Source organism: Xenopus laevis, chromosome 4S (genome assembly GCF_017654675.1).
Source record: "Xenopus laevis strain J_2021 chromosome 4S, Xenopus_laevis_v10.1, whole genome shotgun sequence".
NCBI lineage: Eukaryota > Metazoa > Chordata > Amphibia > Anura > Pipidae > Xenopus > Xenopus laevis.
In genome coordinates this window covers 104170540-104183210 of record NC_054378.1, presented here as the reverse complement: position 1 = coordinate 104183210, position 12671 = coordinate 104170540, and the positions used below count along the sequence as shown (strand labels likewise).

Below are 12671 nucleotides of genomic sequence, written 5' to 3'. Positions count from 1 at the left end.
CGGCGACTAATCGCCTCGTCTTTTGAGCGACTATCTCCCCGAACTGCCTCAGCGTTTTTCCCCATATGTTGCAATGAAAAGTCGCCTGCGCTAATGGACACGCGGCGATGCGTTTTCTATAGTCGCCCGAAGTTGCCACACTCAGGCAACTTTGGGCGACTATTGATAATGCATCGCTGCGTGTGCATTATCGCAGGCGACTTTTCATTGCAACCTATGGGGAAAAACAGAGGCAGTTCGGGGAGATATTCGCTCAAAAGACGATTAGTCGCCAGGCGACAAAATCTCCCCGAATCTCCTCATGTGGACTAGCCCTTAACAGTAGGACGTTCACGTTCCCCTGACTGGCAGCAGGGCGTGTATATTTAACCAGTGTCCCTAAGAAATCGCGTCGCTTGGCGGGGCTTTTGGGCACATTGGGAGCAGCAAGTTGCGCCACGACCATCCCCAGCTTTCAGGAGGACTCGAGGACAGACACGTGAGTGTGTAGGAACGTGCACGACGACACGCACGCGCCAGGCCGGGAGCGCGCCTCGGAGCTGGTGATGGCGGAGGATAGTGTGAGTGAGTGAAGCGCTCGTTCTCTTCTTCTTTCCCAGCCTGTTCAGTGTGAGTGCTGCTCGCCTCCCGCTTCCCTGCGGCCCCTCTCCCCGCACACACTGACTGAGGCATGGGGAACGAGGCCAGCCTGGAGGCGGGAGAGGGAGGAGGGGGTGTCGGGCAGCCTCTTCCAAGCCCCGGGCCCGGGGGTTCAGCACCAAGCCGCGGACAGCTCCCAGGGCCCAGCAGCGCTGGAACATCACCTGCCGGGACGCGCCATGGAGAAGTCAGGTGAGAGACATTGGGACGGACAGAGAGGGGCAGAGGTATCAGCAGTGAAATAGACAGCGAGGCAGAGGGGCAGGAGATAGTAGGAGAGGGCAGTCGGGTTATAAAACAGGAGCGCTTAGCCCCACACCCTCCGCTTGTGCAAATACAACTTCCGGAAGTCTCCTGCTGACCAGGCATGCTGGGAGTTGTAGTCAGTTGCAGCTTGAGGAGCGGAGTGTGGACATTCCTGAATATACAGCTACTTCCAGGAACAAGCACACTGGCACAAAGGACAAGCTCCACCCTCAGAGGGAAAGTGGGGCACCGGGCTGCAATCCAATGGCAGCTTCATCCTAGCCTGGCCAAATGTGCGGGGAGACAGTCTGACAGCCTTCCATTGCTCTCAATACATTGCAGGGAATATACAGGGAATGGACTGCTATACTGATCCAGGACTGGGCACTCGGCTGGGGCTGAACCTTTATTTAGGCATGAGGGGTCCTACTATTCTCCCTTCCTCAGTAGATGTCACACGATTACAATAATGTGTGGCCCTCCCCCTCTTAGTGTGTGGCAGTACATTATCCCAGTTATGTGCCTTCTCCCCCACTCATAGATAGGACTCGGCACTATATTATGTATAATGGAAATCACCCTCTCTACTCTCTCCACTCACACACACCAGACACAACCTCTGCTAATGTTCACTTACATACACGTGCTAGTTACACAGTACATTCACATACATGCACATTCTAGTTAGGCAGTACATTCACATACATGCTCAAGCTAGTTTGGCAGTACATTCACTTGCATGCACATGATAGTTGGGCAGTACATTCACTTGCATGCAGATGCTAGTTAAGCAGTATATTACCTTACATGCACATGCTAGTTAGACCGTACATTCACTTGCATGCACATGCTAGTTACGCAGTACATTCACATACATGCACAAGCTAGTTGGGCAGTACATTCACTTGCATGTATATGCTAGTTAGGCAGTATATTACCTTACATGCACATGCTAGTTAGACCGTACATTCACTTGCATGCACATGCTAGTTACGCACTACATTCACAAACATGCACATGCTAGCTGAGCAGTATATTCACTTACATGCACATGCTAGTTAGATCGTACATTCACTTGCATGCACATGCTAGTTATGCAGTACATTCACATGCTAGTTGGGCAGTACATTCACTTGCATGCTCATGCTGTTAGGCAGTATATTCACTTACATGCACATGCTAGTTCGAACGTACATTCACTTGCATGCACTTGCTAGTTACGCAGTACATTCACAAACATGCACATGCTAGCTGAGCAGTATATTCACTTACATGCACATGCTAGTTAGACCGTACATTCACTTGCATGCACATGCTAGTTAGGCAGTACATTCACATACATGCACATGCTAGTTGGGCAGTACATTCACATGCTAGTTAGGCAGTACATTCATTTACATGCACATGCTAGTTAGGCAGTACATTCACTTACATGCACATGCTAGTTAGGCAGTTTATTCACTTACATGCATACACTAGTTAGGCAGTACATTCACTTACATGCACATGCTAGTTACACAGTACATTCACTTACATGTGCATGCTAGTTTCACTCACACATGCTAGTAATGTCATACTTTCTCTATGAATACATATACTCCCACATGCATGTTTCTTCTCTCCATCAATATATTCAGTCACACACACACACACACACACACACACACACACACACACACGTATATTACCCACCCCTTAATCACACATGCTACTTTTGTCTCCTTTCCTCTATCAGTACATGCAAGGGACATAAACCTTGCTAATGCACAGACTACACACATATCCTCCTCCTCCTCATATACTTAACATAGACAACATGGACTCATCACTCAGAATTGTTACCCATCCTCTCAAGGGCAATTACCTTCAAAACACATGGAATATGTGCATTTGTGGGACTCAGGGCTCCAGTAACTGGTAGGTCACCCACCCTCCTTTATCATGCAACACACCCAAAGATCACTACCATACAAACACAGCCCAGTTATTTCTGTCCCTCTCCCAGAGCACAGTGTAAACAGTGACTGGCACCTCACTTTTATATCATTTTCCCCTGTTTGTTACTGGAACCAATATATGAATATACCCATGTCTATTTATTATAGCTCTTTTTAGGCAATACAAGAAACACAAGAATAATTCCAAACAAATCTCTATACAATGCTGTAGTATTTCTTTTGTACACTCCCTTTGTACATCCCTATTTCACAGAGCATCCGTGTGTTGTACATGACCCTCCCATTATTAACTTAGACCCCATGCATGGCTCCCCCCCCCCACACACACACACAGGCTGTGTACTCCAATATGTCTTTTGATAAGATTATTTTTTACACTGCTCAGTACCATACTGAGTATTTATCTTGTATTCATGCATATGAACTGCTTGCTGTTTGGTTTCCTATTTTTAAATCTATTAATTGCTATCAGAATATACAGTATGTTATCAGAATAACACATTTTTCATTGGCGTAGTAGAGCAAATCTGCCTTCAATTTCCTCATCATCCTTAAATTGACTGATTCCTACTGACATCCATATGTTTCACCTGGGGTTCATATGTGAGGCATGGCCCTTTACTGTGGGCTGTAGGAAATCAAATCTACCATTATATAGCGAATTATCAATATTCCAAAGAGCTTGATTTTCCTCCCAGATGACCATTAGCGCTGATTCAACAATTCTGCGTAGCAGGCAAATCTGTTGAATGGTCAGGGTTAATCATGCATATTAAATATGGTAATTAGTTCTGTTCCATAGGCTTTTGACAATATCAGAACGAGCATCATACCGATTCACAGGTTGGGTTCAATTGTTTAGCAGCCAAGGTTTAAAATGATGCATCCTGGGAAGGAGGGCTGCTGTATAATCTCTCCTTATCCCTCACTTCATTTTTTCCATTCATTGGATTTTTATGGAACTGATTGTTGACGAAGGGAATTAGCCCACGGCTGTTACACGGAGTGAAACTGGTCAAATGCATGTTCCATTACCTTCATTCTTCTGAAGGGTGAGGATATCTCATCTGGAGGGAAGAAAAATACTACACTAGTAAAAATACTAGAAAAATAGAGACAATTCTAAAAAGGAGGGGAGAGAAAAAGAACAGACGTGCACTGAGAAAAGAAAAGAATTTGCTTGAAAAAGCGGAGAGGGTGGAAGCCTATATGAGATGGCACCAGAGGCAGTTAAAGATAGGAGATAAATATAAAAAGGAGTATAAAGTAGAAGTGATTTAGAACAGCAGCCTAGTGATAAAGTAATGACATAGCACCTGTGTGTTTGTGCCATACTATTCACAATCCAATTATTGTTAAGTTCAGTTGCAATATAATGAGGGAAGTGAGAATGCTGACATGTTGTCATTGTCAGGATAAGCCCAGGATCGATCCCTGGTTTCCTGTTTGGCTGAGTCATACTGTAATGATCACCGCTGGGAACCAGGGTGATCGAGGAGAGCCACTCCCTGGGGAGCGGATATGGGGGAAGCCCTGGGGTGTAGCCAAAGATGGTAGGAGGCATGGGCAGGGTTGAAACGATGATTTAATAGCAACAAAAGGGTAAACAAAGGCAAGAAGGGCAAGGTGAAGATAGGGTCAGGCCAAAGTCAAAACAGGGGTTCCACGGGATACGAGGTAATGGGGTACTCACACAGGAAACAAGGATTTCAGGAACAAGGTAATCAAAGTCCAAAGCATTTAGGGCACAGGATCCAGGATACAACAGCACAGAAACATTTATGACTCAGCCCTGAGCAAAGCTCAGGGCGGGGTTAATAAAGGGCAGGTAATTGGGAATGGGGAACACATGAGGGTAAACGAGGTGGGTGGAGAATAGGGAGGAACAGAAGAACAAACTGTGAACAGGCAGATAACATAAGTAACAACAAGAGTTCATGATGAGCCCCACGAGCCCCTGGTGGCTCATCTGGCAAGGTGCTGTGTCCAGAACCCAGGAAACCAGGGATCGATCCTGGGCTTATCCTGACAGTCATACAGGAGCACTAGATCCCAAAGAGATCTGTATCTGTGATCACATCATTTAGAGAGCAAGAGACATTTCAGAAGCTTCAGTGAAGAATGAACATTACAGTGGGGCTTTATTATCCAGTGCAGTCATCCAGCTTTTTTGCCAATAATGAAAAACAGACAAGAGAACTGTCTCCAATGCAAATCACCTCTGTGCTCGTTCCTACCAACAGTGCAGTTAGAATGTTGTATTTCACTTCTCTGGGTCAGCCCTATTTGCTGTCCATTCTGCAGTGTTATGTCTATTGTGACCCCTTTCCACATTGCATTATCCGCATCTTATCCCCTCTCTGGATTCTCATATTATTTGTATGGCTGTTTATAACAAATGCAGAGGGTGTTTCTGGAGGTTTAAGGGGAAATTATGTTTTTTTTTTTAAAGTAAATAAAAATAAATATTAGACATGCAGCACCCTTTAGAGTGGGTTTTACATGTATGTACTGCAGTCAGATGGAGCGAAAGCCAACGGGAGAGAGTTCTTAGAGTGAAGCAGAGGCTGCATGCAATTCCAGTACATCTCAACCTTTCCTACCTTGCCACAAAAACTGAGACTATAACAAGGATGTATATTGCCTGTATGATTAATCTGGAAATTGTAGATGTTGTCAGAAGGTTCTGATTCAGAGAAGCCTTAGTTAAAAGCCTTCAGCTTGCTTACAGGTACTGGAAAGCTTCCGCCCTTAAGATCATGTTGAACTGCTACTGCCAGCAAAACTCTAAAGGTGGCTATACACGGATAGATCCGCTCGTTTGGCGATGTCGCCAAACGAGCGGATCTCCCTCCGATATGCCCACCTTGAGGTGGGCAATATCGGGCTGATCCGATCGTGGGCCCTAGGGCCCAACGATCGGATCCTAGCGTTCGCCAAACGGGCGGTCGGATCGCGGGACCACATCAACGAACAGATGCGGCCGCGATCCGACGGGATTTTTAATCCCATCCGATCGAGATCTGGCCGACTTTCGGCCAGATCTCGATCGGGGAAGCCCGTCGGGGGCCCCCATACACGGGCCAATAAGCTGCCGACACGGTCTGTCGGCAGCTTTTATCGGCCCGTGTATGGCCACCTTTAAGCCATTGCCTGTGATACGAGTTGAATTTGAAAACATGCAATTATGGGCAGATGGGGGGTTGAATTACATTTCCTAGCATCCCATTGGCTACCCCTTACATGTGGGTGGGGGGGGGGAAGGCATTCTAATTATTACTATTATATATGATCATTTGTAGTTTTATAAATGTGCAATACAATAAACTTATATAAAGTTACTGTTATGTCTTCATTCTCTGGGTACAGAAGATGAAGGGTTGAACATGGTTCCTGACATACAGTTGTTATCTTGTGTAGAACATTCACAACTCACCAGCAGTGCGTCTGGAACTCTTTGGAAGTGGCATTACATAGCAATAAGGCTTGGGCAGTTCAGTTCGAGTTTTGGCTGTATCTATGTTATGGGCTAGAGTCCTGCAGCAGGTCGGGTACCCGTAAAAACCTGCGGTACCCTGCGGGTTGCGGGTAAAAGTTCCGGGTGCAGGTTTAGACGCGGGTAGGCGGTTCTGCAGATTTGCGGGTAGCGGGTTTTCTCAATAGCGATTTTTACTCTTTTTTTCTGATCGCGCCTACTTACGATGATGTCACTTCCAGTTTACAATGACAGCACTTCCTGATTCTTGATGGCCAGTGGGTCGCAGGTCCGGGTTGCGGATAAGGTACTTGCGGGTCGGGTAGCGGGTCCAAGCGGGTAAGAATGTGGGTTGTGGGTCCAGGTTGCAGATTGCAGGTTGCGGGTATGGGTCGGGTACGGGTTCCGAAAAAATGGACCCACGCAGGACTTTATCATGGGCAGCTTATTGTCAAATTCCTGCAATCTAAGTTGTATACAGTAGGGATGCACCGAATCCAGAATTCCGTTCGGGATTTGGCCAGGATTTGGCCTTTTTCAGCAGTATTTGGATTCTGCTGAATTGAATCCGAATTCTAATTTGCTTATGTAAATTAGGGACAGAAAGGGAAATCACTTGAATTTTCGTCACAATACAATTCTAATTTCCATATGCAAATTAGGATTTGGATTCGCTTTGGTATTCGGCCGAATCTTTCACAAAGGATTCAGGAACTCAGCCGAATCCCAAATAGTGTATTCGGTGCATCCCTAATATACAGAGGCAATAAAATAATAAAACGCAGTTGCCAGTTGTACAGGCCTGACATTTTTGTGTGTATTCACTAGTATCCAGCCAATAAGGGAGTGGCGCTTACTCTTCTACTATAGTACTGTACTCTACTACTATAGTGACCTAAGCTCATCTGTGATTGTGGGGTTAAACAATTGCAAAGCACAACCTTCATGCAAAGCCTTTATACTCTGAAGAACACAGAGGAGAGAACTGCAGGGCCATCTTACTAGGATGGGTACAGTAGACTTCCCTGGGTATAGTCCATGGGTTTTATAAGTAAATGAGCCTCATGGAAACACGTTGAGATCTAATGACTTTACTAGGCATCTATAGGTTTACAGAATAATGTTGAATAATGTGCTGCATACAGTATGAGCTGTATATGCAGTATCTGTATAATCTATGAATATTCAGATTTTCTGAGATTATTACAATCAGTGGGAATGGAAAGCAGCTGTGGAAATTGTAGAGAAAGGCCGTCAATGTCATGGCACATTCAGTGCATCTTTAGTATCTTTATCAAACTTTAAATAGCTGTTTAACATGTTGTTGATTTGCATACATTAGTATAACAATGTCTCTGCCGCTCGTTGATGAAAAAAAACCACAAATGGATTTTGTAAAGTGGTTTGTAGAGCCATTGGGACTGTGCACAGTATCATAATGATGTTTTTCAGACATTAAATGGTGACCTTCTAAACAGTGGCATTACCAAATAAGTTGAGGAGCGTTGATACATTAGACATTATGGTGTCAAGGCTTTTTGTCTTCCCTTGAAACATTTCATTGATTATGAAATAAGGAGCTGATGATGATGTGGGAGGGTAAAAAAGGGTGCACTTTGATGCTTCTTGGGGAGGGTTGAATGTCACCAATGGGAGTGCCAAGTGATTTGGATGTAATAATAATTCATTATCTTTTTTTTGTATAATTAGCCTTCAAGTACAGCTGCACAGAATGGGGAGTTACTGGCTATCCCACTGTGATCAAAGAATACATTATTTTGACATATTGTTTTACAGATCTTTACCTTTTTTGGATGGTACTTATAGGATATCATATTTGTCATGAATACAAAAGGGTTGTGAAGGGCATGATGTATTATTTATTATTAGATTGAATGTTTGTAAACAGGCTACTATTCCCAGGGCTGTGCTCTAGACACAGCCCTAAGAATGGTTTAAGGCCAAAAGTAAGATGGAAGGACAAGGACGGGTAGAGAATAGGATGAGCTAATGATAATAGGGAGAGAAAGAAAGACTGTTCTGGATAGTGGAACTACCACACCCTCCTCATATTGTATAAATCAGTCAGTCTTCCACTGTCTCTTTACTTGTGGACATATGTCTTGATGTTCTGCTTAATGTGTTGGCCTGAATCAATCTTCAGCAGGTTCCTGGCTTCTTTTATTTGGTTATTGTTTTACCTGTTTCTGACTTGCCACTTGTTCTAGCTAGAACAAATGTTCATGTTACCGTGTTTTAAGGTTAAAAATAGCTGTTTTGTGGAGAAGCACAAGAGTGACCCCAGTGGAAGTAAAGGTTCAAGAAGAATTAGCAGGAAGGGAAATCTGGATGGTGCAAACCATTTCATTAACAGAACCTAAACAGAAACTGGTGCAGTCCCTGAGGCTTTATGTTTGTTGGATTTGTTTAGTCTGCCTAAAAAAAACCATTCCCCAGTCCAGGGGCGAAGTCTATGACACTATATACAGGTATGGGATCCATGATCCTGAAATTCGTTATCCAAAAAGCTCCAAATCACAGAATGTCTTCCATAGACTGCATTATAATGAAATAATCCAAAAATTTTAAAAATGATTTCCTTTTTCTCTGTAGTAATAAAACAGTATATTGTATATAGATCCAAACTAAGATATAATTAACCCTTATTGGAAGCAAAACTAGCTTTTTGGGTTAATTTAATATTTACATGATTTTCTAGTATACCTAAGGTATGAAGATCCAAATTATGGAATGAGCATTATCTGGAAAACCCCAGGTCCCGAGCATTCTGGATATTAGGTCCCATACCTGTTTTCCAATTCCCCAGCCTTCCTTCCCGAGAAAAATATATTGGTGTCAGCAAAACAATCCTCTCCAGGAGAAGCTTGTAGTTACTTTTGATCAGCGGCATGTGACTGAAAGGGTGAAAGTCACAGGATCAATATGAGGTTGGCTCCATTATTCAAGCAGAACAAGATGAGAAGAGAGACACTCAACTGCATGATATGGAGTACATCGTTTTTAGTTACAAATAAACACTTTATTTCAAGTGATAGAAAAGAGCAGTTTGAAGGTAACAGACAGTGCAGGACTCTGCATAAATACCGTCTTGCCTTCTATGTGTGTGCTGCATAAAAATATGGTTTAAACTACCGAGAGAAGATATGATTGTAAACAACTTTATGGTGCATTAATTGGACATTTTCAACAATTTCAAACATTTATGATTTATGGCTATTCTCTGCACTCACTGCTGTCTCTATTAAAATAAAATGCATAAAACAGCTCTTATGTAAACCCTGCTTCATGTAAATAAACCATTTTTATGATAATATACTTTGTTAGTAGTATGTGCCATTGGAGCCATTTAAGAAATAAAGACCACCCCCTAGGATCCTACAATTCACGGTGCACACAAACAAACCAAACATGTCAGGTCACATGAACCAATTAACAGACAGAGTTCTGTCTTTTGCTTCCACACTTCTTCCTGTTACAGTTGTAGTATTTCTGGTCAGGTGAAAATGGTGGTTCAAGGCAAGAGATGTGAAAAGGCATTATTTACTTAAATATATATACCAGTTCTTTAATATTCCACTGAATTTAAAATAAACTATAAGTTGATTAAGTATCTTTTTTGGGGGTATAGTTATCCTTTAATGTAGCAAAAACTAGCTGTGTTTTAGTAAAGAGTTCAACTCCCATAATGCATTGCTTGCTTCTTCAGAGGTTTGTTAAAGGGGTGGTTAACTTAAGTTAGCATATGTTATAGAATGGCTAATTCCAAGCAACATTTGCAATTGGCCACCATTTACTCTTTCTTATAGTTTTTGAATAATTTGCCTTCCTCTTCTGACTCTTTCCAGCTTTCAAATGGGGGTCACTGACCCCATCTAAAAAAAACACATGCTCTGTGTTATCATTGTTTATTCTTTTTATTATTGTTCTTATTCGGGCCCTCTCATATTCATATTCCAGTCTCTTATTCAAATAATTGCATGGTTGCTAGGGTAATTTTGACCCTAACAACCAGATTGCTGAAATTGCAAACGGAGAGGTGCTGAAAAAAAGCTAAATAACTCAAAAACTTAAAAAAAGTAAGTAAAAAAAACCAATTTGAAAACCTTTTGCTAATTGTCTCAGAATATTACTCTCTACATTATGCTAAAAGTTAATTTAAAGGAGAACAACCCCCTTATTTAGTTGTCTTTCATCAGTCAGAAGAAGCAAGGAACTTTAAAGTTCTAAGCATATAAGTGTGATCTTCCCCTATATGTGAATTGACAACGGTGGAGCTTAGCGTATATGTTAATTGACAGTGGGTGACTTATCTTTATCTGCAGCCACTTCCGTTTGTCGGTAATACATTGTTAACATCTGTAGAGGGCAGATAGAGCAAAATGCAGAGCAGTGTTGGGGATAGGGTTGCCACCTTTTGGCCCGGTTGAATCCGGGCAGGAGGTGGGGACATGATGCAATGGGGTGGGGTTGTGATGCTTTGGGGACGGGTTGTGATGTCAGGGGCGGGGCTATGACATGCCGTTCGGCGATTAGCCGATAGCAGCATCAATCATAGGGAATCCTGCCCTGTTTTCCTAATTTGGAAAAATGGACAACCAGTTTTGACCCGGGCAGGTCAAAACCGGACAGGTGGCAACATTAGTTGGGGACGCTACCTGCATATACACGTAACTCTAGTAGTTCAATAGAACTTTTGAAACTTTTAAAGTGGACTTGTCACCCAGACATAAAAATCTGTATAATAAAAGTCCTTTTCAAATTAAACATGAAATTCAAATTCTTTTTTTTTATTAAAGCATTCATAGCTGTTGTAAACTCATTTCAAAATCGAAGCTGTCAATCGAATATTGTCTGCCCCTCCTCTATGCCTAGAGGTGGGTCAGGCAATTACTTTCACTTTCCATTCAGCACTTCCTAGATGTCACTGCTCTCCCCACATTCCCCTGCTCTCTTTACCATTTAATTGTGTAGCCAGGGCATGGGGATGGACATCAGGTCCCCCATTCTGGTGCACAAACAAGATTCTGAGATGATACAAGGCTTGTCTTAATAACAGTGTACACAAAATGGCTCCTGCCTGCTTGCTATAATTAGTAATTCCCAGACTGAATGAAACAAGATTCAAATAATTTATATAGTGTAATTAAAGTTCATTTTGCTTGACTAATGTGATAAATTAGGATTTGGAATCCTTTTTTTGGGTGACGGGTCCCTTTAATGACTGGACTGATCACTATATGACAGTACAGCTGAGACCCTATTGATCAGTCAGATTTGTATAAACATCAAGCCAGAAAGAACACGTTTGCTCCCCTTTAATCATGTGTTGTGCGTCTCACAGTCAGCTGGTACCTGTAAAGGGTTAAGGTGGAACTGAGCATTCTATTGATTCTAGAAAAAGGGAAGAAATTGGCATTCTGCTGGAAGGCAGTATAAACTCTAAACATTATACATCTGCTGTGTATCTTTACCAAAACACCAAGGGACGATACAGATGTGACTTGCATTTTTATTTAGCATTTAACAGAGATTCCTATGTGGTTCATTGTTTTGCTGAAAATCCTTGAATGACCCAACGGAGCCCAATACAATTTTGAGATGCACATGTTTCTTGCCATAGTGCAATACTATTTTCAGACCCTGAAGGATAATTAAACACAATACAACAGATTCATGGATATGTTAAAATCCAGCACAAGGTTCTGGCTTTTTTGTTTATCTCCAATATTTTCAAGCAAGGTCACCAGCTTGAAGGGTTTGATCTATTTCATCTTCTCCCTGAATCACAGTTTCCCAGGCTTTTTTTTTGATTAAAGCTGAATAGGCCCAGAGACAATACAGAATACCTGAGTACCACAGTCATTGTAATCATATGAATTGATATGGCATTCAACCCATCGACAATGGAAGGGAGGGAAGAAATACCTTAGTACCTTAGTCATAATTCTAATGTGTCTCTCACACCTGTACATGTTATTCTGCGACTAGAATGTTAAAATGATATGTTATGTGATTATGGGGGTTATTTATTATGCTCCGAATATCTGATAATTCGTAGTTTTTGGACTAAAAAAAAACGAAGAATTTTTCGGAATTTATTACAGCCTGATGGTCTTAAAAATCCCAACTCTGAAAATCCGGCATCTCAAAACTCTCGAGGTCCTGTATAAGTCAATGGGGAAGGTCCCAGTGACTGCGATTCTGTCCGTATTGATATTTAAAGGAAAACTATACCCCCAAAATGAACACTTAAGCAACATCATATTAAGTGGCATATTAAAGAATCTTCCAAACTGGAATATATATTTAAGTAAATCTTGCCCTTTTACATC

At 42.3% G+C, this 12671-nt stretch overlaps 1 protein-coding gene across 1 annotated transcript in view; it reads left to right on the top strand.

The window, feature by feature from the left end:
• Window positions 1-510: 510 nt before the first annotated feature.
• Window positions 511-12671, top strand: part of bsn.S (bassoon presynaptic cytomatrix protein S homeolog) — a 151168-nt gene continuing 139007 nt past the window's right edge. Inside the window, exon 1 of the mRNA XM_018261290.2 lies at window positions 511-831. Coding sequence (XP_018116779.1) covers window positions 671-831 — 161 coding nt within the window. The 5' untranslated portion in view covers window positions 511-670. The remainder of the gene's footprint in view (window positions 832-12671) is intronic.